The following is a 26,364-nucleotide window of genomic DNA, read 5'->3' on the forward strand; positions in this document are numbered from 1 at the left end:
CGGGTGTCGGATGGAAGGAGGTGGATCAGGGCGGGTGGAGATCGTAGGGAAAATGATTCAACCTAATTGGGCGCTGTTTGCCAAAAGTCTTACGATTTTGTTTTCCCTCCCCGACCTTTTCTGTCCTCAGTTTTATGCCGCGACAGTTTATTTTGTTGTTGTTTTAAACCTTTTTCAGTTCCGTGACTATTTAAACACCAGTGCTAGCAATGGAGCTTCAAAAATGCCTGGAGAGTATCACCATTATTTGTACAGGAGCTTTCAGTTAAATTGTCCCCACGGGGTTCATTTGTTATTAAACATATGAACATATTAAAAGTATTAAACAGGGAATGCTGCCTGGAGACCTAATCTCACTGTGATCTCTGATGTGTAGGTGTCAAATAATAGAAGATTATTCTATCTGAAACTCTAAGTATGGAGAGAAGAGAGCTGGGAACAGTGGCATCAAATAAGTTTTGTTGCTTCTTAGTTTTGTGTTTTCTGCGAGCTGGGTGTATCATGAATTACATTAAATACTGGCTAAGATCAGCAACCATTTAAATACAAATGTGGGAATAATGTATACACCTGTTCATATATGAAATTCAGGCTAGTGTAATTAAGCATGTGATTAAGAAAAAGTATATAACAGCTTGATGGTCAAGGAGTTCCTATGGAAACTGGTTTTGTTATTCTAGGTCTCAGGTTATTAACATCATGTCAAAAATTTCGAAAAACACTGTTTTATGTTTAGTGACTAGAACACACTTGCTGAGTTTTTCTGCTGATTTCTTTAGTATTTCAGAAAAGGTGAGGGATGGAGTTTTTTGCTTGAGGCACAACCTGTAAAACCTGTTCAGTTCAGCTAACTGATTTGAGAAGGGGCATTGTTCATCACTAGCCATGCCTTTGCTATGCCCGTCTGCTATTGTAAGCAGACAGAATTTTTTCAAAGTGACACAAGTATGTTTATGTTGCTTTTTGAGCAGAGAGGGCAAAATAAATCTGCACTATACAGCCCTCATGTAAGTCTTTCTTCTGTAGTTGATGGTACCTTAACAAATTTCTTGCTCCCAGCTGGTTACGATTCTGCATTTTTGAGTCCTGTTGATAACTTTTCTACTCCAGACTGACCTACTTACTTGTTGGTTTCATGGATTTTTGTCTTGTCCTCTGCTTTGAGATCTTGAAGAAGGGGTTGTTGTTTTCTGTATGCTTGTGGAACACCAGCAACAATCCATTTTGTGTAAAGTTTACTATAAATGTTCAGTAATAATTTTATTACTGCTTTAACATCTGTTTGTTGTGCATAGTTCTTCAGTGTCTACAGGGAGAACAAGCAGTGGATCGGAATACTTTGTTTCTTTTTAATGGTTTCCTGGTTAAAGTTAGGTGTCAGACCACAGCCACAGGGTGATTTATGCCTCCCTGCTTTAGACTGGCTGGAGTGAATTGGCATTTAATCATGTTGTTCTATTACTTATCTTTCCTACCATAAAGTGATATATGCAAGAAGCATTCCGCAGGGTGATTATAACCCAGATTGGGTCTGTAGTACTGCTTTTATGCATGTACTGAAGCTTTGCACGCCACAAGAACATAATTTGCCTTTTTGCTGCCAGATTTTCCACTTGGGCCAGAGTTGGGCTATCTGCACGGTCCACAAGAGGATCTTTGAAAGTGTGTTGTCTGTAGCAATGAGCTGTCCTGGGATAAACTGCAGTTCTGCCATAAGGCTTCTTCCCTACTGTAATCCCATTGCAGAGTTATCCCAAAAGACTCTTTCTGGCTGCCTGGTTGTGTGCACACTTTTTTTTCCGCTAGAGAAGATTTTACTTTTTCATTTTTTAAGGTATAACTTAAATTGCCAATATTAGAGTTTACTGGTGCAGAAACATGAGGCAGCCATAAGGAAATGACTCATGCTTAGTTATTACTCTTGGGGAAAAAAAACTTTTAAAAAAACTTGTTAGCGGAGATTATTCTATCATTGTGGTATTACTCTGAGACAGTACTTCATGTGTATCTTTATACATGCAACATGAGTTTTTATTTGTATTGATTCCTTTAGCTTAAATACTAAAAGTCAGTTTTTAGAATGAGAAGTTAAGATCATTTCTCTCTATAACATGCTAATACTGCGTGGGACATGCATGAATAGAATAATCTTCTAATTCCTTAATGATATAGTCAGCTGAGAACTCTGTTATATGTGGAATGATAGGATTCCCTTCTTGCTACTTTGTGCCTCTTTTTCGGCATGTTTATGTTGGCATTCATTTGCCAATGTTTGTCTGCATTGAATTTCGTAGGCCTTTACTGTTATCTAAAGTGGTCTTTACATGATGTCTGAAGGCTCTGTTTTTTCATGCTCTAAGTATCCCTCTTTTTCACACGTAGTTGCATTTACTTAGAACCAAACAAGACCATAAGATATTAAATACAGAAGGCTGAACTCCCTTGTTGTGCTTTTGAAATATTTTTGCTGATATGTTGACAAGGAAGAAGAGCAGGAGGTTATATGTCCATATTCATTTGCTGATAATTATAGAAGTGTATACTTGATATATTGCTTGTGTATAACGTCTCTTTGCTGTTTGTATAAAAAACTAAGACCAAGTGTGATTTATATTACAGAAGGGCTGGAAGATGTACAGCAAGAGAAAAGGCTGCAACAGAGGAAAGAGCCACATCCCACTGATTCAGCAGAATTTCTGATGGCAGAAATGCCATTTGTTGACACAGATATTGAAGAAGAATTTGCTAGTAAGTATGTTAAACAGAAGTAGTGTGGAAGCATGGACACATCACACACTCGGTTCTTGGTCCTGCCTGTGGCCATGTCCAGGTGGGCTGTGCCCATGGAACAGAGTCTCCCTGGGAACAGGGTCCAGTCCAGAGCCTCTCTCATTGGTATTCAGTCTTGCAAATACTTGAGCATATTAAAAGTTTACTGTTTTGTAATCCATTGCAGCAATGAGTCACAGCATAAAGACATCTCGTATGTCAGTTCATGTTACTGTATGTTGGCATCTCAAGTGGTGGTTTTTATGGGCTGTCTTCCAATATATATAGTCCCAGCATGGGGTTAGAAGTTTATGATACATACCCAGCTTATGGGTATATATCAGGCCATGTGGTGGGAGAAGCTTGGGAAAGGCTTGACAAAATAAGCTGGGAGAAAAATAATTTATGGTGGAAAGGAAGGATTGAAGACATATTGAAAACACTTTTCTTTTGCTATGTTGGAAAGTGTCTTTGGCAAAGGAGGAGGTAAAGAGTAGTCTGGCTTGGATTACATTTTCTTCTGGGCTGGGTTTGGTCCTTGAACTATAGGTTGTCCAGTCCTTTTATACAACCTTTTATTTTTTATCCTAGGTATTACATGTGTTACAATCCTATGTGTTTTTGATTTGAAAATGCAACATACTTGGAACTTTTGAAACTTCACGTTCGCCTGTTTGCTCTAAAGTCCCATCCTTGTTCAAGTGCAGACAATTTGCAGGGTGAGCTGCCTAATTGAAACACGGTAGTTTGGGAGCTGTGTGCCTATGCTAGCAGCTTAAAAGCCCTGGTCAGAGGTGTAGGCTGTTAGCTCAGGTGTGGTACTCCACTTGTCTGACCACATTAGCTCAGGCTGGAGTAGGATCCCCATCAGGCGGTTCAGAGCATGGGCAGAACAGGTGACTGGGAAGACATACTCCAGTCAGTTAACTGAAGTCCAGCTCCTGTTGGCATGATAGGAAGTGTATCTTCGTTTTGATTTGTCTGTGTGCTGAAATTTTTTTATTTTTTTTTCTTCAGTGCATGCAGCCTCTGAAATAAATATAAAAAAGAAAAGAAAGAGGACTACTGGAAGAGAAACTGAAGAAGGCAGTGAGAGAAAGAAGAAGAAGAAAAAAGAGTATCAGCCAAATTATTTCATTTCTCTTCCAATTACTAATCCTGAGGTGATGTTCTTCTTATATTAATTTGGTATAACCAGACTGCTTCAACAGCTCTATGTGTTTAGAAGGACAACAATGTTTGATCTTGAGCAAAATAATTTTTTCAGATATTAATAAAGGAACATTAGCAGCCTATTCAAAGAGTAGCTGTATTTAATGTAACATTTTAGTGAATAAAATTGCTTATCTGGAAAAGACTAGAGGAAAAACATTTATCTTTTTTATTCAGTTCACCAGTCTTATGGATTTCACATTATTTTCACTGAAGGTGGCTTAAATTTCTCCTCTGTAGTTTCCAGTATTGCTAATTTTGTCGTTCACTTAGAGTAAGGAAGAGAGACATTCCTATTTAATACAAAAATCCTTAGCAATGTTTTTAGCTCTCCTTATAGATAGGAATTCAATTTTGGACCTGTTGCTGTTTTAACTACGCAGTTTGTAGTTTAACATTTTCTAATAAAATTGATCAACTTATTTAAAATTCAACCAAATTACTGTTTTAGTAAGATGTTGTCAAATGTATTTAAGATGATGTATTTTCTTGTAGTTAGCAGATGCTGTCTCATTCAGACAGTGAATGCTTATGTGCTGCAGGATGTCTCTAGTACAGCTTTGGTACCTTTTGTGCCTGCAAACAAGGAAAGTAGGTGCATTATGTTTAGAAAAGTTAAACCCAACAGTTTACCACCTTTTCAAAATTCAAGTTTGGGGGTTTTTTTTGGTGTTTTTTTTTTTTTTTGGTTTTTTTTTTTTTTCAATACCAGGAAATATCATCCTACATCTGTTCTATCTGTTCTCTGAGAAAGTCAAGATTAAGAGAATCCAAAAGGAAATAAACAAAAGTAGGACTGAAAATTACAGTGCAGTCTTTGATTCTGCAGAACATACTGTGTGAGGAGGAGATGGTAGAGGCAGGTTTTATAAGGTCCAGGGTAGCCTGACGCGAATGTTGTGGGAGGTCTTTTGTGCCATCTTATTCTGAAATACTTCCTGTCTGTTCCATGATTTAACAACTGCAAGAATAGGTTATCTAATCTGAAATTGAGAATTCCTGCTCACAATTGTTCATTATGTCGAATGGCTGGTTGAGTGGAGAAGTCTTAACAATGTGTTCTTTTTTATATGTCATGTAGTCTTACATCATTTACAGAAGTAAAGGAACACCTACATTAAATCTCAGAGCATTTGGAAATTCCAGGACTTTGCTAGAAAGTTTTGTTTATGCTTGCCTTAGATGTAGAGTTGTTCTGAAAGTAAAAAAAAATGCACGTTGGAATTTGTATAGGCAGTGTTAGCCAAAATTTAGACTTAAGACACCTGGTTTCTTGATAGCCAGAAGGAATCTGGTAATTACTGGTAGTATTTCTTTTAGTAATGAGAGACCTTTCTTTTTTTTTGAGGATCTGATTTTATTCCAGTGAAGGGTACTTATTAAAGGGATTAGTACTTTTTCTTTGTATTTTATGTAGCATTTTGAGCTTTATGCAGAAAACCATTTTATAATGAGGGATATTTCTGGAACATTTAATTAATGTGCCTCTTGGAAATTAAAGTTTCCTTGTTTTCATTTTCATTGTATTTTGACTCTTCAGAAGTAAAATACAGTGTTCCATTAATTTAGAATTTATGTTGAACTTTGCATTATTATTTGTGCAAAAATATTTAAATGTATGATTGTCATTGTATTATTGTCTGGTAATTTCTCTTTTAAAGGTATGTTTCATCTGATGTGTTGTCACTTGGCAGGTTAGCCTTTCAGGGTCCTCTAGTCGTGACTGAAGTCATAATTAATCTGTTAACTCTTTAAAGCGTACAGTCTTTATATTCACTTAGTAATATCCTTGCAGTAAGCAAAACTAAATTATTTTATTACTCTTCAGAATAACAAATATTACGGAATATATGGGAGGTATAGATATATGGGAGAGTGGATCCTGACATCAGTGTTTGAGGCCTTATTTTGAAGCACTTTAAACAATAACCTGAGGGAGGGATTGTTGAGTGTGATCTGCCTTGAGCCGTTTCTATAAGTTAGGAAATCTGTCTATTGTCATTGTATCTATCTATTGGACAGTATAATCAGAATTTTAAAACTAATACCTCTACAAATTAATTACTAAATATTTTTGTTTTATATACACCTGATCCTGCAGAGCTCTCTTTCATTTTCCAGACACTTGTCTGCACATATCAATATCCAAGTTTAGCAAAGTGAGCAGCCTCTTATTTGAATTACTAGCAGAGTAAAACTGGATGTTCTTAATCTGCTCCAGGAATTTATCATACTTATAGAAGCAAACTCCTATTAAGATGTGATGGGGAGTGTCCAGTGATATATTAATCACTCCATTCATACCCACTTTGGGTTTACTCGGGTCAGTTAGCATGGCTTTGTCAGAGGATAAAACTTCCTTCTACTAGAATGATTTTTACATAAACGTTTGATTTCAGTTCGTGTGCTTCCTTGTTCACTTGCATGATGGGATACAGTAATTGTCATGGCTAACTGTTGTTTCTCTGTCTGTCTGTCTTCCCAGATTACTGGCGGTATTCAGGCTGTCCAAAATGCAATAATACAAAAGGATCAAAGGCTTTCCAAAGCAATGATTCACTCTGGCTCTTTGCATGTCACCATGCTAGTGATGCACTTATCCAATAAAGAAGAAATTAGCATGTACGTATTTGGTGTTAAATTATGTATATATAAGTATTTTTGCTGGAGTAGTCAATAAATATACTAGAACGGATAACTGATTTTTTATATTTTGCAATACACAAGCCTAAATTACTAGAGTTAGTGAACATTTGATTCATGTTGTTCTCAAAATGCTAATCTTAATATTAGCCATTTTCATAACTTATGGTATGTCAGGAGCTCTGAACAAAGTGTGGGTTTTTTCCTTTGCATTTTTCTTACTACTTGCTGAGCTTGCATGCGTAAGTCTCATTTGCTTAAGTATTTATTTTAAACTAATGTTTTGATATACAGGACACTGAACAGATTAAGAGGGGAATTTTCACAATTTCATAGCTTAGCATTTGGTACAAGCCAAATTAGTAATTGTGACTGAAAGACTTTAATGGAATAAACCTTAGCTCCAAGCTAATGCTTTATGCAGTTATAGTTGTTTTTTTTTTTTAATGTCCCTAAATGCATTTATTTTACTAAAAAAATAAGTACAGTAAAAGAGATGTGGCTATTAGGCTTTATCAAAAGTATAATTTTTATATTGCTTCAGTGATATAGCTGATTTTTTTTATCATATAAAGGGTGGAAAAATTGTGGAAAGTCATGTGTATTATGCAATCATGTCAGATATCTAAGTGTTAGATGCAAATACTGGCTTTACAAAAATGCATTTCTTTAGTGCTTTTACTGTTTATTACATGCTGCACTGCTATCTGACAAGTACTCCTTGAATGTACACATTCAGTGGTTAATATGAAGATTTTAGACTTCTGTCTATACAGCTGTAATTTATGAATGTTCAGTATTTGTGTGTCTAGGTTCAATTTTGTCTTGAAGACATGCATTGTATTTTATAGTCTTGCTTTACACAGACTTTCTTGACAGTTTCTATTTAGGTGTGGTGCCCAATGGCCTGCATATGTAATGTCTCCATATTTGCACGTTATAATTGCAGAGTTGAGATTGCAAACCCGCTGGTAACTGTAACAGAGTATTATATGGAATGATGCTAAAGCATTTTACATTATATTGGCTTCATATGAACGTCTGGAAGTCCTCCATTGCTTGTGTCAGTTTTGTAGTGAATTGTTAATGGATCAAAATTCTTCAGATCCTTACAATTCCGTGAAAGAAAAGCCTCACAGTTTTATCTTCCCCAGATGAGTTCTCTGTCACATATATGTGTATTTCTTCCTGCTTTTCTCTGCAGTGTTAGCAGGCATGTGGTCCATGTATTGAACGATTTAGATCAAATAATGAGTAAGTGCAATGAAACATTGCTTTGGATGTGGTAGCACAGTTACAAAATGTGTCTAATAAGTGTGTGTTGAATAATATTTTTCCTCTAGAAGGTTTGGCTGTTAAAGTGCAGATTGATTGTAAGAAAGTGAGAATCCAGATAGAACATAGAAACCATCTGGTAGTCAAGGGGATGCTTCTAATAAGAAAAAGTACTTTGGCTAAAAACATTTAATGCACCTAAAAGTAATGAGGTATCAGCATACCTGATTCAATTGCCCTCCTTGTTTTCCACACTTGTTTCCTTGAATACAATACCCTTGAGGCCTCTGTGCTTTTACCTCTCCTGTGAGGATGCGAGTCTGTCAGCATCTTCACCTCCAACAGTCTGGTCTAACGGGAGAGAAACAGATAGCCAGGAACAGAGAATGGAAAGGAAAGCAAAGGATACTAGATCTGCTGGACTCTCTCTCCTCTCCATGTGCTCTTTGTCTCCTGTAATAGGCACATCAGCTTCCTTCTGCAGTTGTTGATGAGCAAACTGTGATAGCACCTGAACATTGGTGAGGACAACCACCAACTGTGTGCAGGAGTTTTATTTTAAAAGAGTTTGAAATGTGAACTTTTAAAAAAGAAATGTGAGAGGATATCTCAAGTGAAAGTATGCCTCCTCATTAATATTTTTTAGAGTCCAGACTCTATATCAAAACATATTCTCAAGTTCAGTATCCTGTGCTACTCCTTGAGCTCCTTCTCAGCTATCACTGTCCAACTGCCACCCAAGTGCATACTTACAGAGTTGTTCTCTGCCTCTCCCAGCAGAGCTCCACAGGCCAGGCACCCAGGAGCTGTCCTCTAGTCAGCAGCAGCTTCCCCAGTGATTCACCCCTTCCCTGGCTAGATGCCTCATACAGGTATCTGGCTCAGCTATCCTCAGGTATTCCAGATTGCATCTTCTATTATATGGAATGCTTACTTTTTTTCTTTTTTTTATAACTGATGTTTTCTGTTTGATCTTTTGGGAGAAATTGAAGGGCAAAATTTGAATTTTCTTTTCTTTGCTTCACCCATTTTTGGTACCAGGTTAATGGAAAGAAAACATGATCCAGGCTGGCAGGAGACGCTGTGTGTAATGTAGGGTGAGAGTAATCCCTCAGACAAAGTGAAACTAGTCAACTGGGCATCTGAGAGTTCTCAGATCCTTAGGTTTGGATCCATTAAGTTACTTAGATACCTACAGTTTTTCCTCTGTGTTTGCACAATAGTGCCTCTGTCTATACCAAAATGAAATGTGTTGAGCACTATTTGAAGTCCAAACGCGTGATAAGAATGTGCTCAAACGTAACATTCACTTCAGCACAAAGCCCTTTGTATGATATTTTAGCACATACAGCTTGCACCCTGAAAATGGAAGATCTGTATTCCAGGCTGTTCTTTCTAAGGGAATCCAGGCCTGCACTTCCCATGTGAGTTTCCAGACTGATGGGCTGTGATCTACCCTTCATGAATGCACTTTATTGCTCTTTTTGTAGGACTACAGGAAATAAAGAATGTGAGATTTTAGAAACCATAAAGCAAGCAAGCAAGAGTCATGGCAGCACTCCCTTCAAGCAGAGGAGTTCTAGTCTATTCCAACTATATGTGTAGTCAGGAGATCAGGTACTAGAAACCAAGATGCCAGCCCTTGCAGTAAATGCCTTCGTTACCAGACTAGTGTCAAGTTCTTCTTGACTGTTACCTGTTCAAAGACACTGTAAATGTAACCTTTTCATTATGAGAGCTGAAGGGATTCAGTTTGGCTTTTTGTACAAGGTAGCTTTCTTCTAACAAGTAATCAAAATTAACAATGAAGACATTTCTATAAAGAAACTACATCAATTTTATATGCACAAGGACAAACATTTCCACTGAAGTCAATAGCAAAAAACACAACAGGGCTGTCTGCTTGTATCATGCCAAATAGCATTTATGATGCCAAACTGTAACTAACCCATGAGGACAACAAAAAAGTTTACAAGCATTTTGCTCCAAGGTGGAGAAAGCAAATGAAAAAAAAAGATAGTTAAGCAGCATATTCTAAGTGAATACAAATTTGAATTGTAGAAGTGCCTGAGTTTTTTTTCTGTATTGCTGCAATGTAAATATTATAGCATATAAAATTGATGTAGTTTCTTTTAATCTAATCTATATATGAAGATGCTTAAGTGAGATGACAAGTATTTTAATAAACATTTTAGTGTTTACAAGATTATATATAAAAGGTAAAACTGAATCTTCAGTGACACAGTGCTAAACTGAAAACAGAGTGCAGTGTTTGAATGGCCTGTTCATAGACCTCGTCAGGTAGAGCTGAGCTGGTCAGCGAGTTCTGCAGCACACCCCACAGTGTGGCACTACAAGTCTTTGTTCAGCTGAGGAACTGAGCTTTCCATGGCTCTCTGTGTACCAGTTCTCAGGTGCAAAAAATCCAGAGATGGGTTTCAGGTACATGCATGATTCTCTACTTGAAAGCCAACTGCAATGTTTGTCACAATGTATTTGAAATATCTGTACTTGGTTTTGAACAATTTTCAGGTTCATGTGGGTAAATAAATGTATATGTAGTTACCTGTGAAGTAACCTGACAGGTATAATCAGATGATGGCTTTGAAAGGTCTTGATGTCTAGCACATATGGAAGACAGAGGAACGGGTTTGTCTAATGGTGATAAAGCGTAGGTAAGTGGCAGAGACTATACTTAAAGAAAAATATCTTTGCCAAGGAACAACTAATGGCATTGTTGTTTAAAGCAGTTATCTAGGAGCTAGAGTACTTCTGGCTGTAGATTAAAGCCCTATTAAAAAACAAAACAAAACAAAACAACATAGCAGGACTATATCAATCAAGGACATTTTGTCACATAATCAACCTTAAAGTCTTAGCCTGGCATAGGTTTCAATTATATGCATACTTATAATCAAGAATCCATCTTGTTAAACACAATGACAACGCGTGTAGAGTTGTTTGTAATTGTACAGGCTTAAAGATTGTAATTCAGCCTACTTTAGAAACGGTGATGGCTTTCATCCAACTAGGACAGACAAAGCGAGATAACTGTGGAGCGTTTTTAGCCTGCTGCTGCCATCTAGCGCTTGTGAAGTCAGCAGCGGTTTAGTGACAACCATACATAGCGGTTTGTTCACTAGAATTCAAAACTGTGAGCATGGGAGAGATCTTTTAGAATGTACTAAGAGTGTTTACGTTGGGTGGCTTTTTAGCACTTGAATCACTCCAAGTGCAGGCCAAAACATTTCATGTAGCTGTTTATACACATAATGTGGCTAATGAAGACGGTTATTAAAGGTTACCAGGTTTCGTAAGTTACACGTAGAAATGATGTGTGCATGCTACTTTTCTCTTAAAGTAAGCATCGATTTATATAGTACTTCTTTTAATATCAGATCTTAATGAGCTTAATAGTAATTTCCATATAATTTTATCATTCTGTATAATGTTATTAATCTCTGTTTATAATATTAAGCAACCCCTGTAGTGACTCTGAATTATGCAGAATCTTAGAGTGTTCAGTTGAGCTGTCAGGAGATGAAAAAAATTAATTTCAGAATAGAAAACCAAACAGTAAAAAAGTAAACATCTTATTTAAATGGGATGCACAGAGTAGTAGAGACACTATCATCTTAATATCTTGAAGAGTCACCCTGAGGACTAAGATAAACTCTTTTGAGGAATTACACTTGCTGCTAGGTCTGCCTTATTTCTGTGGTTTTAAAGCAGGGTGCATGAACCAGTTTGCTTTTATAATATGGTAATAATACAGACTGCATTGATAGGAAGTCGTGTAAAATTACCGGAGTAGATAATAAATTGATACATCCAAAAATCTCACAAAGTTTTATTAGTAATGATAAATAGTGACATAAACAATACTAATATAATGGACTTTCATGTAGATATTTTGTTTCCTCTTGACAGAGCAGTTGGTGCTCTTTCAGACAGCAAGGATTTTGTAGAAGATCTCCTGAAGGGAAAAACTGTGGGTTTGTCTTTTCGAGGAATTGATCACTTCAAAAATGAAGTTGGATTTGTGAAGTTGGCAGAAGATGATCATACTGCTATCCTCAAGGAAATAGCAGGTACAACTTGTCTATCTGTTTTAAGTGTTGTAAAGATAATTTGACAACCTACATGAGAATGGAGCACAAAGATAAGTTGGTGCTGATTTAATCAACGTTAATTTACCTTTAACAGCTGCAAAGGCTACATAACGAATTTCCCAGCTTGGTTCAGAAGGTTATAAATGCGTTACAGTTAGCATCTTTCTCTGATATCTTTTTAATTAGTACATGTAAAAAATGTAGTGCAGGCTCATAGATGGATATCACTATTCCATTTCTATCTTGTTTCAAGTCCAAGTACTGTCTGTTGTTCCTCAGGTGATTCTTATTCCCCTTTCAATTTTTACATTGATACTTACTTTATGAATTTAAGAGCTGTATCTTTGATGCATTTTACCTGATTTACAAAGTCACGTAATTCTCTCTCCTTTGTGTTCATGCTGAGTGGAGCACTGAGAGACAGTGACATTCTTTCCACTCCCATAGTCTGGGGAGTCTTTGAAGTTCTGTGTTTCCTTTGTATTCTACACATTGTTCTTAAATCTCAGTGGATTAGCTGTAACTTACCACTCCCACGTGTATCAGTGCATATATACACACGTGTATTTGTATAGAGATATATATGTTCTTTATACATACACTTCCATATATGGAAAGAGTAAAATCTAGACTTTCTCTGCACCTCTGGAAGATAAGGGGAATTCAGACGAAGGACATGACTCATCTGCCTGAGTAATGGGGTTGGATTCCATGCTGCTCTAGCCTGATTTTGTTGTTGTTGTTGTTTTTTGAGCAGATGTGGAACAAGTCTGTGGCTTGGTCAATGTGAACTGCCTTCCTTTAGCAATTAGGAAGTTACTGAAGGATGTGACAAGCACGTGCTACTATGCAGTTGCACTCACATGCTCACTGCAAGAGCAAAACTCTCAGTTCTGTCTTAAATAGAGCTAAAGCCCCTGACTTTGCCAGTCAAAAATGCATCCAAAGTTCAAGTCAGTAGGAATATATGTAAGTTAAAAGGAGTACAAATATCAGCTGAGAGAGAGCAGTCAGTACGTAGACGAAAACAAGGTAGAGTGGAGTTTTTTATCTCTCTATGAGTCTATACTCAAACTATGTTGTTTACAGCTATTAAATAAAAATTTCTAGAGAACAGTACAGTCTATAATTTACTGGTGTCCTTTAAAACTATCCCGGCAATTTCAACTATTCCTTGGAAAGAATCTTTAAAAGAGTTTTTCAGTATTGATGAATTATCTTTTGTGCTCTGAGGAATGTGAGGTCACACCAGTTTTTAATGGTGCAGTAACCCATATAGCACATTCTACAGAGTAGCAGTGACTGCGGCTGTCACGCTACCTCTTTGCAGTCCACTACAGACAAAAAACTTGAATAAGTCTTTACTAGTACAGTGCTTTCTCTAGCAGTTCATTAGTTTAATTTCTGAAGTGCCTTTAGAAAACGTTTAGTATTTTTTAACTTGCATTTTAGTGAAGGGCTGAAGAGAAGACTGAGCTTTTCAGCTTAGCGAATGGCTTATGCTGTCATTGGGCAACACTTTATTATTTCAAACAGCGATCAATTGAGAAGTATTTCTAATATTCAGTATGGTAGAAATTGAACAGTTCTTAAGAATTCCAGAGAGGCTTCTGTTGTCAAATAATCCCGTAATTATTTCAAAGATGGATTCTACCAAGTATTTCTTCAGTCCTTTGGATGATACGCTTCCTTGTTCTGGTCTTTGAGTTTGTCTTGAGATTTCTTTTAAAGGTGACAGAATATTGTATGTATGCTGTTTTATAAACAGTAAGATAATTCATAAACTGAAAAGAAAATTCAGAAACATATCCCTTTCAATGCGTTTTATGAATGGAGATTAGTGATTTCTCTTTAGTGACAGTAACATGATTTTGAGAAGTTTATCATTAAGAGCTCAAAAATAATTGAAGTTGCTAGACTTGGACAGCTAAATATTTTTTAACTAAAGGAAATCAAGAAGTTTGTTATGGGTAATTTTCTACACCTCTTAGACTAGTAAAACAGATTTTGGTCATGATTAGATAAGTAAAGATGAGATCAAATTTTGACCATTGTTTTTCAGCTTGACATTCCTTCCTAGCAGACAAACTTATAATACAGACAGATTTAGCAAACAAGCAAACCTAATGTTTTTCTTTGTAAACCTTAACTACGGTTGCTGACCTTTCTTTGTTTATATTAAAACTACAGCTGTATGTTGTTTTTTTTACTTAACACTGCTGTTCACTAAAAATGCCTTATTTTAGTGCTTACTTTTGTCAAGCCAGTGGATCATTTCTTGGCTTTGGGCTTGTTAAAAGACTTACACAGTGATGTTTGTTTCATCTGGATTTTGTTCTGAAACAGGGTAGGGAACGGAATGTTACCAGAAGAAAAGGGTGAAATGACTGAAAACATTTAATGAGTATGACTTCTGCATATGCTATCTTCACATTTCTTAGTGACTGTCATAACCACAACTCCTGAATTGCTGCTGATTTCAGAGTATCTTTTTGTGCCTTCTTGGAAGTGGTAATACTTTTTCATAACAGGTAACCTGTAACTCAGGAAAGCAAATTAAGTTTTTGTATTGATGCTCGTGGGAGGAAAAAAAAGATTTTAGGTCTGTAATTATGTAGCAGGTTACACAAGTGTGTTTCAAATGTTAGCTTAGTTCCGTATTAATTTAGTGTAAAGTAGGAAGAAAATTAATATACTAAGTAGTTTCTACATATGTCTTCAATAGATTAAATTGCAAAGAATTTAATATAAATAACCTGATAAAAATAGATAATTCCTTAGTACACAGATGTCCTTCAGGGCAGTGCAATTTGCAATATGAAATAATATTAAACAAAAGAATACACGTGAACTCTTCAGAACTGATGAGGTAAACAAGAGAGCCATTAGCATTCTCTCCCCTCCCCAAGAGTATTGCATGTATAATTCCTTTAAATTTAGAGTACACTTACAGAGTTAATTGCAATCTTACCTCCTAATGTATTAGCAGAATAGTGTTGATGAATTTTATTTTCTGTAGACATTTCATATGTTAATTCAAAAAGGGCTCTATGTCCAAATTATGCCTAGTATTCCTGCTCTGTGGATAGTGTCCTGAATACACAACGTTAGAGAGACAGCTGCAAGAGAAAATATTGGAAACCCTTTTTCTCTTGGGCTGCTGTTGTCAGGATCTGCGTGATGATTGCTCTCAGCACTTCATATACGCTGCTGTGAGGTTGTATATGTTTGACAGAAATTAATAGTCACAAGTTTATCCTGGCTTCTAGTGCAGCTTGCCTGCAATATAACTTGTGTCCCTAGAAAACTGCTATTTTAATACTGAAGTTGGCAGAAAGGGAAAAAAAAAAAAAAAAAAAGTACAGTTTTGCCCACAGGATGTTCATCATTCTGTTGTTGTCTATGGAACAGTAAAGAGAGGTCACTTCTGTGGCTGGTCTGATTTTTTGCAAGAGCTAAGTTTAGTTTATTACAGAATTACTGTTTTGCTGCTTTTTGATCTTTGGTTTATGCTATGCTCTAAGGTGAATTTTGACTTCTTGTGTTATTTTCTGTTCTACATGAATATTAAAGGAGAAATATTTATAACATAAGCAATAGAAAATACCTGAAGTTAAACTAACTTCTTGTAAGAGCCTGTTTAGTTCCATAAATTTTGTGAAAATTTGTTTGATACCAATAGCATCTGAATGTGGTACAGCTTTATAATGGTGAGTGCATGTCTGCTAAGACCAGTATAAATCTAAGTTGGACAGAGACAAAATTTGAGGAAAAGCAGAGCCTCTGTTTGTTGTGATTTGATAGTTATTTCCCAACAATCCATTAAAAGACCTTGGCATCATATAGTTATCTACCAGAAATAGTGCTAAACTGTTTTGACAGAACTTTGAGGAGTATTTTAATCACTCTTTGTCCAAGTCTTTTTAGAAAGCCTGAGCTAAAAGTGACATATACACTTAAAGTGACTTTTAAAAAACTCATTTCTTGTCCTTTGTTATACTATGGAATATTTGAATTGCTAAGTGAATTTGGAAAATGTAATGGATTATTTGGCTTCAATTTTCATTTTTAGGATCATATTGTAAATGCTGTTTGAAGCAGATAAAAGTGAGTGTGTCCTGTTTTTGAACCTGTAGGATTTGCAGATTTTTGGGTTTACGTGTGCACGTTATGGTCTGACCATGGGGGGGAGCTTGTATTCCATGGACAAAAAAGTTACTCTTTTTGCAGATAACTATTTCATTTGCTTTTATTCCATTGTTTTTGAGAAATGTTGGTTTGTTGGATTAACTATTTTAATACAACTAGGACTGCACTAGACAGACATGTAATGCACCTAACTTGTAATTTCCTTTAACTTTAGTTTTATATAAATGACATCTAGACTAATCTCACTAAAATTATTTTCCTAACAGTCCATACTAGACAGAGAGAAATGGAAAGTCATACTGCCCATCTTATTTTCTCTTTTGGCAAGGATGGTGGTTTATAAGCTTCTGTAAAGATTATGTAAGCACACATTTAGAATCTATGGGAGGGTGAGTATTGCCCTGATTTCTGAAAGCCTAGGGAAATACTTTAATTTGGTTAATTTAGTTCACTTTAGTTCCAGATGGCTGAAGCTAAGATACATGAGTTTTGCCTCTTGTCAGTTTATTCTTCAGTCATTTCGAAGTGATGGAAAAATTGAGACCTCAAAACTTGTCATTTTCCATTGAAACTGATTTGTACAAAGTGAACAAAAAGCTGCTAGTCCAAATCTGTAACAACTGCATTGAAAGTGTGCTGCTGTGACATGTTAGATTTTCTTGTAGCCCGTGTGCCATTAGTTACAGTTCCTACTAATGTGTGTAGCAGAACTTTACTGAGCTGTGTAGAAACTGAGCTCATCCACAGCAAGCAGAGCAGCAGCTTTAAAATGGAAAGGGACAACATTCTGCTGTCTCGAGAACATAATGATCTATGCCAGCAGATATATATATGTTGTACTGCGTGATGAATGTAGCCAGTAAAAAAACCAAACCAAATGATTCTTTTGTTGATTTCATGACATTAGCCAAGAGACCTACTTGCTGTTAGTGCTTGCTAACATGAAGGACTGCCTGCAGTAGACCTGAATGTTGTTCATGCCTTTAGCTGTTACAAGGTTTTCTGTATGCAAACTTTCCTAATTCAGCTTTGCACTACATGACAGTTCTCTTCATTTTAGGCCCTTTGACTACAGAAATGCTGGCATCGGGGGCAAACGTTTTAGTGAAAATAAAGTCACTACTACAGCCTAGTATAACACCAGTTAGTTTTATGAGTTTGTTCTTCCAACAGGCAATAGTTATTAAATACAGTTTTCTCTGGAGCTCAACACTTTATTAGTTGCATGGGAATAGTAAATGCTGTGCTACTGCCAAATTTCTTAGGTCACCTTTTTTGTGTGTCACGTGACAAGTCAAAAAGGCTAAAGTGAGGAGGCAAGATCAGTAGGCTGGGACAGGGGCCTGGCTTTGGAGCACTGTGTTGCAGTTCTTCTTTTACCCTTTGACTCTACTACTCTTCATGCAAGGTCTTAACATTTTGATCAACTGTGTGAAGGAGTTGGAATCTTTTCAATTTCCTAAGAAAAATGTCTTTTGGCTGTGTAACATCTTTTTCAGCAAGGTACGGAGGGGGCATGTACAAGGGCAAGAATAAGGGTTTAACAGAAAGGAAGTCAAAGTAGCAGGAATAAGTAGAGGATCTCTTTGGAAGGCAAGGAGAAAGTAAAACAGACCAGGGAATCTTTCATTTGTTGTTGTGTACTCAGGAAGGACTGGAAGCAAAGTTTTATACTGTTGCAAAGAATTTATTCCATTATTCGGGAGACTGAAACATCTTCATTTTGTCATAGTCTTTTATTTTTCCACTGTGATATTTAGTACGGTTTTTATTCTCACTGCAGTTGTGTATATGAAAGATATAAATCAAACTAACGTGTATGCCTGGCTCTGAATCTGCCATTTAATTTCACCTTGATTGTTACGAGATGTTTTTGTTAGCGTCCCTCTGTACAGAACACACAGGATGACCTGGTTGAAGGCCACTGAGCAGGACTGGAGTATTTAATGAAACTGAATGTGCTGATTGCTATGTTCATTGCCTTCATTGCTCTGAAATAGCCATTGGTAATCTCATTACTTCCTTAATGCTAAAAATGTGAAGTATGGTTCTTTGAAAGCAAGGACAGCAAATGTTTTTAGATTTTCATTTACATTCTTTTTCATGTTGTGCTGCCAAACACTGAATAACAATAACTCTGATAAATAACTTATCATAATGAAGCAATAAGATATGGATTTTCTGATTTAAAAGAAGGTACTCTCATCCATTTCTTTTTGTGATTATGACAAACTTTTATGAAGTATTGGAATGCATTAAAGCCAGAAAAAGAACCAAGTTTCATCAAGAATTCCTACCTAAGTTTCTATTTCAGACTAGCATTTTGAACCTTGACATTATTGTTTGTCTTGTAAGGCTTACCTTACGTATTGGCATCTGTGTGCCAAGTGGGGACTGCTTGGTCCAGCTGCTCCTTGGGTCCCACATCATGAATGAGCAGGTCTTTCTTTGGTGTATATGTATGGTGATGGAGAGAAACAGAACAGCCTGTGTGTGCTGCTGACAGGTGTTTGAAGTAACCAGGTAGCTCAACAATATGTGACTGTGGTATGGTACAGGGACAACTCACTAGAGAAAAGCCTAAGTTATAAATAAACAAGTAGCAGTGGAAGAACCATTGGGAAATTGGCTTGATTCTGGGTTACCTTTTGGCACAGTGTAAAGCTGACTGTTTGCAGAGAAATGCTAGTGCTGATGGGAGGAAAAATAGCATCTTCTCATATGGAGGAATGGGAAGCAAGGCCTTTCTTTTTCTTACATCCAGCACAAGAGGGAATGATGCAGCCTTTGATTATATATTCCAAGCATTACAATATCTAAAATGTTATTTTTAATTCGTGGTGCTCACCTCTGGTGACATATAGTTGAGACTATGATAAATATTAGCATCTGAAATAGATGGCTTCCAGTTATTCACTGGCTCAGAAATTAGGTCTTGTAAGGCTTTGCAAGTGCATTATTCTCAGTACTATTAGGAAAGGAGGGATGACCAGAAGAGCTTCTTTGTAAAGCCCAAACTTCTAACTGATAGCCAGCAAAATACTTTTTAAAAAAAACCAAAGAACTTAAAGATGTTAATGTGGCTTAACACTATAGTTATAATTGTAAGTTGATCTGTAGTTAGCTTTTTTTAAAGTACAAGTGTGAAGTCAAAAAGATTTTCAGTAAAGAGACAGAATGCTGTTTCTAAATTCTAAACCTTTTACTTGAGGGAACATGGTTTACAGACAGACAAATTAATAGCATGGAAGAAAATGTACATACATACCAGTATGCCATATTTAATGAAATCTTGGAAAAGAAGATAAAACAAATGGCTATGGAATATAGCTCCATGTGCAATTTTTGTATGGCATTCCTTATTGATCTAGCTGTTGCATTTTTGAGTCTTTCCAGTACATTGTGGTTCTGAAGAAGTTTCATGTATCACATTTCAAGTCTAATTATGGGGTTGTCTAATGGATTCAGGCACATCCACTGTAAAAGAGGCAGATGACATTCAGTAATTTTGACATTATAAAAATAAGGTGCAAAATGGTATTGCAGAGTACTTCAAATTGCATGAAAGATGGTCAAAAGCTGTCAAAAAAAATTGTTCCAGGAAGTCACTGAGATTGTAAAAATAGTCTTAACTTTTCTGGGGTATACTTTGAAGTTGCAAACGTTGGTCAGCCTAGACTAATAAGGGAGAACACAGATTTTGTTTGTTTTTTCAGTCTAGCTAGTAATGTTGATGCCTGGGGGAAAGATGGCGATCCTCATTTGTTAAGACCCATGGGCATTGTCTGTATACGATTCTTGTCACTGGCCTCTAATTTCTTTCAGTTCAGGCAAACCCCATCATAAACTTCAACCTTTGTGCATTTGGTCAGTCTTCAAATCCACTTTCATGCTGTCGCATAAGCCCAGAACTTTCTCTTGCCCATAGTGTCCATAGCTTCCCTGTTTCTTTAAAAGCCCTTCTTGTGGCCAGGTCTTCAAAGAACTGCATGGATATTAACAGCATTATGTTAGCTTTTAGCCTTCCTGCGTTCTCAGGGAAACATTTTCCTTTTTTTTTTTTTTTCCCTACTCAGATTTGTTTCTATTTTTGTTATATCTCAGGAAGGAAACATTGTGCCAATTGTAAGTCATCTTAACCAGTAAAACGTCACATTTTCACTAAGCGTGCCATGCTGCAAAACTGGGTCTATCTGTAGTATCAGCAAGTGTGGCCAATCTCTTGAGCCTGTGATGTTTAACAAGCCTATGCCATGACAAAGCTGTATGAGGAGTCTGATCACTATCAGAGCATGTGTGGACACACGACACATACATAAATCTACTAAATTCAAAACGGTAGTCTCTCTCTGAAGTTACGCTTGTTTTCCTCTGACCCAGTTTTTCATTAGGTTTTTTCTTGATTAGAACTGCCAATTATGAAAAAAAAATTAATTTTAGCAAGATAAATAGAAGCAGACATTGAACAAAGCTATTGAGCACAAAATGAAGACACGCAGGCCACATGGCTGCTCTTCAGCAGCATGAAGTGTATATGTCCATCTGTCCCACTGCCGCACACGTATAGCCTGCCATAGGAGCAGTCGACCCTGTTGAAAACACTGGGTTTAAAATCCTGTGATCAGATGCACATTGGCAAGCCACTGGTCTGGCTCTAAGCTCTTACTGGAGTTAGGGGGTTACCCTTAGAGATGCAAATCTCCATCAGCAGAGATCTCAGCTGCAGAGCGGGTCATAAGACACTTCTTGGTGTAAGGTGTAATGGCAAAAGGAATTTGAGCTTTTGGGGGGGGGGGAAGACTACTGTCCACAAGAATGAGTCAGAATATCACAGGGTAGCTTAAACCTGTTTTTAATGACTAATCCTTTGCTGAAACATCAAAGTCAAGGAGTCCTCAAATGATGCAGTTCAGAGAACCAAACCGAGGAACTAGAAAATGGCTTTGTTTCAGGTAACTTTGTTTTTAAATAAATGAAACATTTTATTAGTTTACCGTGTACACCATAACTAAATTACTTAATCTGAATTTCTATATCTCTTTGTGAAGAAGCAGCAAACATTTATTTACAGTCTTCTGCTTTGATGTGTTAATTCGTTTTCAGCAGTGCTTGTGTGCACAGCTGCACAATAGCTTAGTGAGGATTCAGGGTAAATTTAGAAACATTTCCCACAGGAACAATTTAAAATAAAACAAATAGATAAGCTGTACTTGTGTGCAGATATATAACTATAGATACATTGCAGGCCTATGTAGCTAATTAATAGTATAGCTACTATAGCTGTAGTTCCAGTCCCTCTGAACATTAGGAAACACATTTTTTACTGTGAGAGCGACTGAACATTGGCACAGGTTTCCCAGGAAGATTGTAGAGCCTTCATCCTTGGAGACATGCAAAACCCATCCAGACATAATCCTGGGCAACCAGCTCTAGGTGGCGCTGCTTAAGCAGGGAGGTTGGACCTGACAACCCATCCCTTCCCACGTCAACTATTGCAGTGGGTTATTTTCATCATCTGCTGTAGTAATATGACCCACATTACCATTGTGTAAATGTTTCACAAATTTTCATCTCGTCATCCTTTCAGCATCCTGTAAGTTAGAATAAAAGGTTGGGTTAATTCTTTTTTGTAAAATGCATCAGCATCTTCTAAGTGGAGAGAAGGGTTGAAAGAACTTTCAAGTGGGCCTGTTTAAGAGGTGGCATTTGAGTCTTGGTTTCCTTGGCTTCTTTCAAAATCCCAACTTCTGCATAGGCTGTGGGGCCAATGGTTATAAATCATACGCAACAGAGAAAGAGAAGTGAATTTTGATGTCCAGGCTCCAAGTGAATCTCTGAGCTTCTTCTAGAGCTTTTCTGTTGCAAAATTATGCATAAACTTGTAAAATCTCATCTTAAATGTGATTTTGAAGTAGCTCACCTAAGTAGTTACTATAGAGAACAAAAGACAGTAAGAGTAAGGACTCTGGAATGCCATGTTACAGCAGTGTGAACTGGCAGACTTAGGCTAGCTAGCTCTATGCCTATATTGCTCTTCCTTGGGCCTTCCTTTTTGTTATCTTTTCATCCAGCTGTGCTGTTTGCTTCCCAGTGTAATGCATGTTCTTCCAGGTGGGAGAATAAAGCACTGCCTCTTTCCGTACAGTTCAACTATCAAGTAGAACTGCTTTGGCCTAATCAAAGTGTACTCTAAAAATAGGAAATAAGCTTGGAAGGCAACAGTGAAGCTTAAAGCAAACAAAAGTGATCAACACACCTGATATGTTCTCTAATCCAGCCATGTAAATCCAGGGCCAGAGCTCAGAGCTTTTGATTTCAGACTTCCTTTGGTCTGCGTAGGAGATTACTCGAATACAGACAATAACAACTCAACACAGATCAGTGGTTTTGAAGAGAGGCAATTCTGTTACATACTCAAAGTTTTCCTCAAGTTTCCAAACTTCCAGTGAGAGTAACTCCTGAACGGTTCTAATGTCAAATTCCTATTTTGATGGCAAAAGCAAACAGCATTGACAGCTGTCTACTCGCCATTACTTTATTAAAGCCAAATTTGTGACCCATGTTAACTACAAATATAAATATTTTCACAGGAAATATGTACCTTTTAATTTAACTAGAAATCCTTCTGCCTTTTAGTACTCATCATCTTGCTTCTTCCATGTGGAACAGCTGTGACTCATATTACAGTTGAAAGCACATTTTTAAGCATTCTATCATGTAATATTCTTGTACCTCTACATTCTTCTTCCCCCTCAGAGACTATGAGGAAAATATTTCAAGAGAAGGGCATCTTGGCAGGAGAAGAAAGAGCTTTTAAACCACATCTGACCTTCATGAAGTTGTCAAAATCAACACAGCTGCGTAAGCAGGTGAGCTCACATTTCATATAGCTCAGCAGCAGTCCAGAAAGTTTCATTTGGAGACAAGCAAAGCAGTTGCTTATGCTATAGCATCGTATTTTCTACTTTGTAAGCGGCTGAAGAGGTAAGAGTTTAAAATACTGATTTTTTAATGAAAAAAAATAATTGGTACATTTACCATATAAATAGTGGTCCTCTACTGTACTTCTGAGTTACCACACTTGATATCCTCAGTGCAGTAATATCATGGTCTGTTTTCTTTTGTGAAAGTAGGCAAGACCAAAGGATGAAAGTGCTTGTTCAAAATTACAGATTTATTGGAGTGTAGCTTATATGCATGCAGTTTGCCTGGGTAGTTTTGTTTTGTTACTGTAGAGGAGAAAATAAGCAAATAAACAGTGGAATTTATATTTGAATTATGCACAATAGACTGTCAGTTCCCTCTATTGAATATGCTGTGGTGAATTTCAGAGTAGTGATAAGATACGTCATCTATATTCTTTCTTACAGTTATTTCTTGCCTATTTATTATCTTCTTTTGACAGAATCCACTAATACATTAAGGTAGGTCATAACTGTGATGGTAAATACATAGAAGCAATACTAGTGTATCTGGATTTTTATTTCACTAATAAAACGTATGTAACTACTAATACATACTAATGTAACAGTAATATTGTGTTACATAAGGTATATCTACGTAATTTTTTTTTCTGACATTGTATAGAATATTTTAACTGATCCATCAACATTCACCAGGAAAACGATTTTCAGAAACAAATGTATTTTTAAATAAGAATTAAAGTATACAATATAAATGTCTAAGTTGATTTTTTATCTTAATAGTAAGCATTAAAGAAAAATACTTTTAAGTTTCATTATAAATAACTCTAAAAAATGCTGAAGGTACACATTTTAATTAAGTATGTTGTGAAATCAGCTGGAAGAAGGCAGTGAGATTTGAGATGCATCAGGAAACCTCAAGGGAACACATACTTGCTATGAAACAGAAATAAGGGCTTGTCCACAGGTTGCAGGCAGTATATTATAGGTATTAAACCTGTGAGCTGACGTAAGCTTTTGCTTGTATTAACAGTTGTTTTTTAAAACACTTACTTTAAAAATCCACTACTCCTCTAGAACATCAGCTGCTCAATAATTTAACTCTTTGGTTAAAACATCTGAGACAGTCAGGGTGGGGGTTTTGCCATTCTGTTTTTTGGTTGTTTTTTGTCTGGTGGATTTATTTTGTTTACATTTATCTACCTAGCATGAACTATTAGCCAGGATGCATACTTTCTGTGTTCTGATATTCACTGCTGCTGACAGAATCAGGTCAGTGTCATTCCAGATGATCTTCCTTAGTCCTGGATAATGCATACGGTAATCCAAAGATACACTCTATAGAGAGATACTACCTATTACAAATCTGAAATTTTCTGTCAATCCACTGTCAGGCCTAAGCATCAGTCTTGACTATCATTCACTGTGCCCATGCATTTAGTGAGATAGTTCCATGCATTTACTGGAAACAATAAATAACCATGAAACATAAAAGGAATAACTGTTTTGTAGTACTTCTTAATATAATGTCTGCATTTTCATATCATACAATAGTATGAACAACAAGAAGGGGGGGGGGTGGATAAAGGCTACGTGAGAAAGCATAAAAATGAGCAAATAGAGCTAAAGTAGTTCAGTAGAGTTCCCAGCTACAGCTTTATAACTATTTTTTTTTTTTTCCAAATATGAGTTTCCTTATTTGAAGCAATACTCTGTTAAGCCAGAATCCTCATAATGCCACTAAATCCCACCAAAGTTATCTTTTGGGGAAATGAAAACCCTCTGTTTTTCAAACCTTAATATATCTACAGGCATTTTTGAAATGCACATATTCTGAAAACATTTTAACTATACCATATTGTTGCTAATAACTTAAAAAGCAAAGAGTTAGAGAATTCAAAATTAAGAAAGGTCTTAAGAAATCAGCTTTCTACTCTGAAGGCACAGCCTAAAAGTAGTAAAAGCAAAGAACTTGGAAACAGACATTAAGAAAGGATAAAAATGTGACATAAAATGAGTTAGAAAAGAGCTGTCTGTGTTACTGTACCCTCTCAGCTTCTCAAGTTAAAATTTACTTATTCAGAAGCAGGAGGAACTCATTCTTTATGCTCAGTTGGACAATTCTGAGATCCAATGTGTCACTGAAAGCTTCCCCAAAATAAGGAGGTAGAGTGTGCCTTCTAGATGGCCTTGTGGAAGGGGATAAAGGGATATAATATCTTTGCATGTTTAGGTACTTGCACAATTGTTTGAATAATAAGAATCTTGGGTTAGGATCATTATCTTCTACACAGAGAACTTAAAGAAACACCATGAAGCAGCAGTTGGAGTTGTACACTTGAAGGTAACAATTTCTGTTCCTGCTTCCTTCGCTAGCTTGCCGTGTAGCCACAGGTCAGTCACAGCCTCTCTGTTTTTTCTTTGTCCAGACTGCTGCTTATTGCAGGGCATGCTGTGAGGTATGCTTGATAAATGCTGTATGACACTTGGAGATCCTTTTATACCTAATGCTGCCAGAACTGCAAATACTGTGAAATGGATTTCGTAAGCAGAAGATGACTGACAGCTAAATTCCTCTGATGTCATCTGCTTAATTAGTAAGGAGTATATCCTTAGCCTAGACAGTGGTTGACAAGAAAAAATGATGAAATTATAATTTGAGCATTTAAGATATGGTATTCCTCTCTAAAGTATATCTTTAGAATGCTGTATGTATAACTAGTAAAACAAATATTAGTGAAAAGAATCTGTTTGCATTTACAACAGTTGCAGGTGTTGTACAAGGCCTGATTCACTGTTCAGCTTCACTTGTAACATCGTCGAGATGCCAGGTATTATTTTGCAGGCAGCATTATTATGATTGCACTGGAAAGAGCAGTAACTGCATGATTCAGTCATTTATTCCTGTGTTTCTTAATGTAAATTGTGTTAAACTTTTGTCACTATCCTCGTTTCATATAGACAAAGCATAAGGTAGTTATTTTGTAATAATAATGATCGTTCCTTCATCATAAAGGAGAAAATTCCACAATGAATCAAGCCCAAAGCAGTGTCTCCAAATTAAAATCTTTTTGATGTGCACTCACATTTATCTTTTTGCTATTTTCAGATAGACATACCAGATGAGATTACTGTTACTACCTTTTTATCATGTAAATTTTATGTCTGTTTATGTGACATTAATATTTTTTGCTTCTTGAAATTAAATGTAGCTGAAGAGAGACAGAATAGCTGCTGATGTCTTCTATGAGCTGTACTGTAAGCCGTTACAGGAAGTTTGA

At 36.5% G+C, this 26,364-nt stretch overlaps 1 protein-coding gene across 1 annotated transcript; it reads left to right on the forward strand.

Moving 5' to 3' along the window:
- Positions 1-2,619: 2,619 nt before the first annotated feature.
- On the forward strand, positions 2,620-26,364 carry LOC103772502 (A-kinase anchor protein 7 isoform gamma-like; the record flags this gene model as incomplete). Its single annotated transcript, XM_008939837.1, has 6 exons — positions 2,620-2,748; positions 3,787-3,932; positions 6,467-6,603; positions 11,830-11,990; positions 22,917-23,029; positions 26,296-26,364. Coding segments are annotated over 6 exons (755 nt in total), but the record flags the coding sequence as incomplete, so codon positions are not given.

This window comes from Merops nubicus, unplaced genomic scaffold, assembly GCF_000691845.1.
Source record: "Merops nubicus isolate BGI_N331 unplaced genomic scaffold, ASM69184v1 scaffold46184, whole genome shotgun sequence".
Taxonomy (NCBI): Eukaryota; Metazoa; Chordata; class Aves; order Coraciiformes; family Meropidae; genus Merops; species Merops nubicus.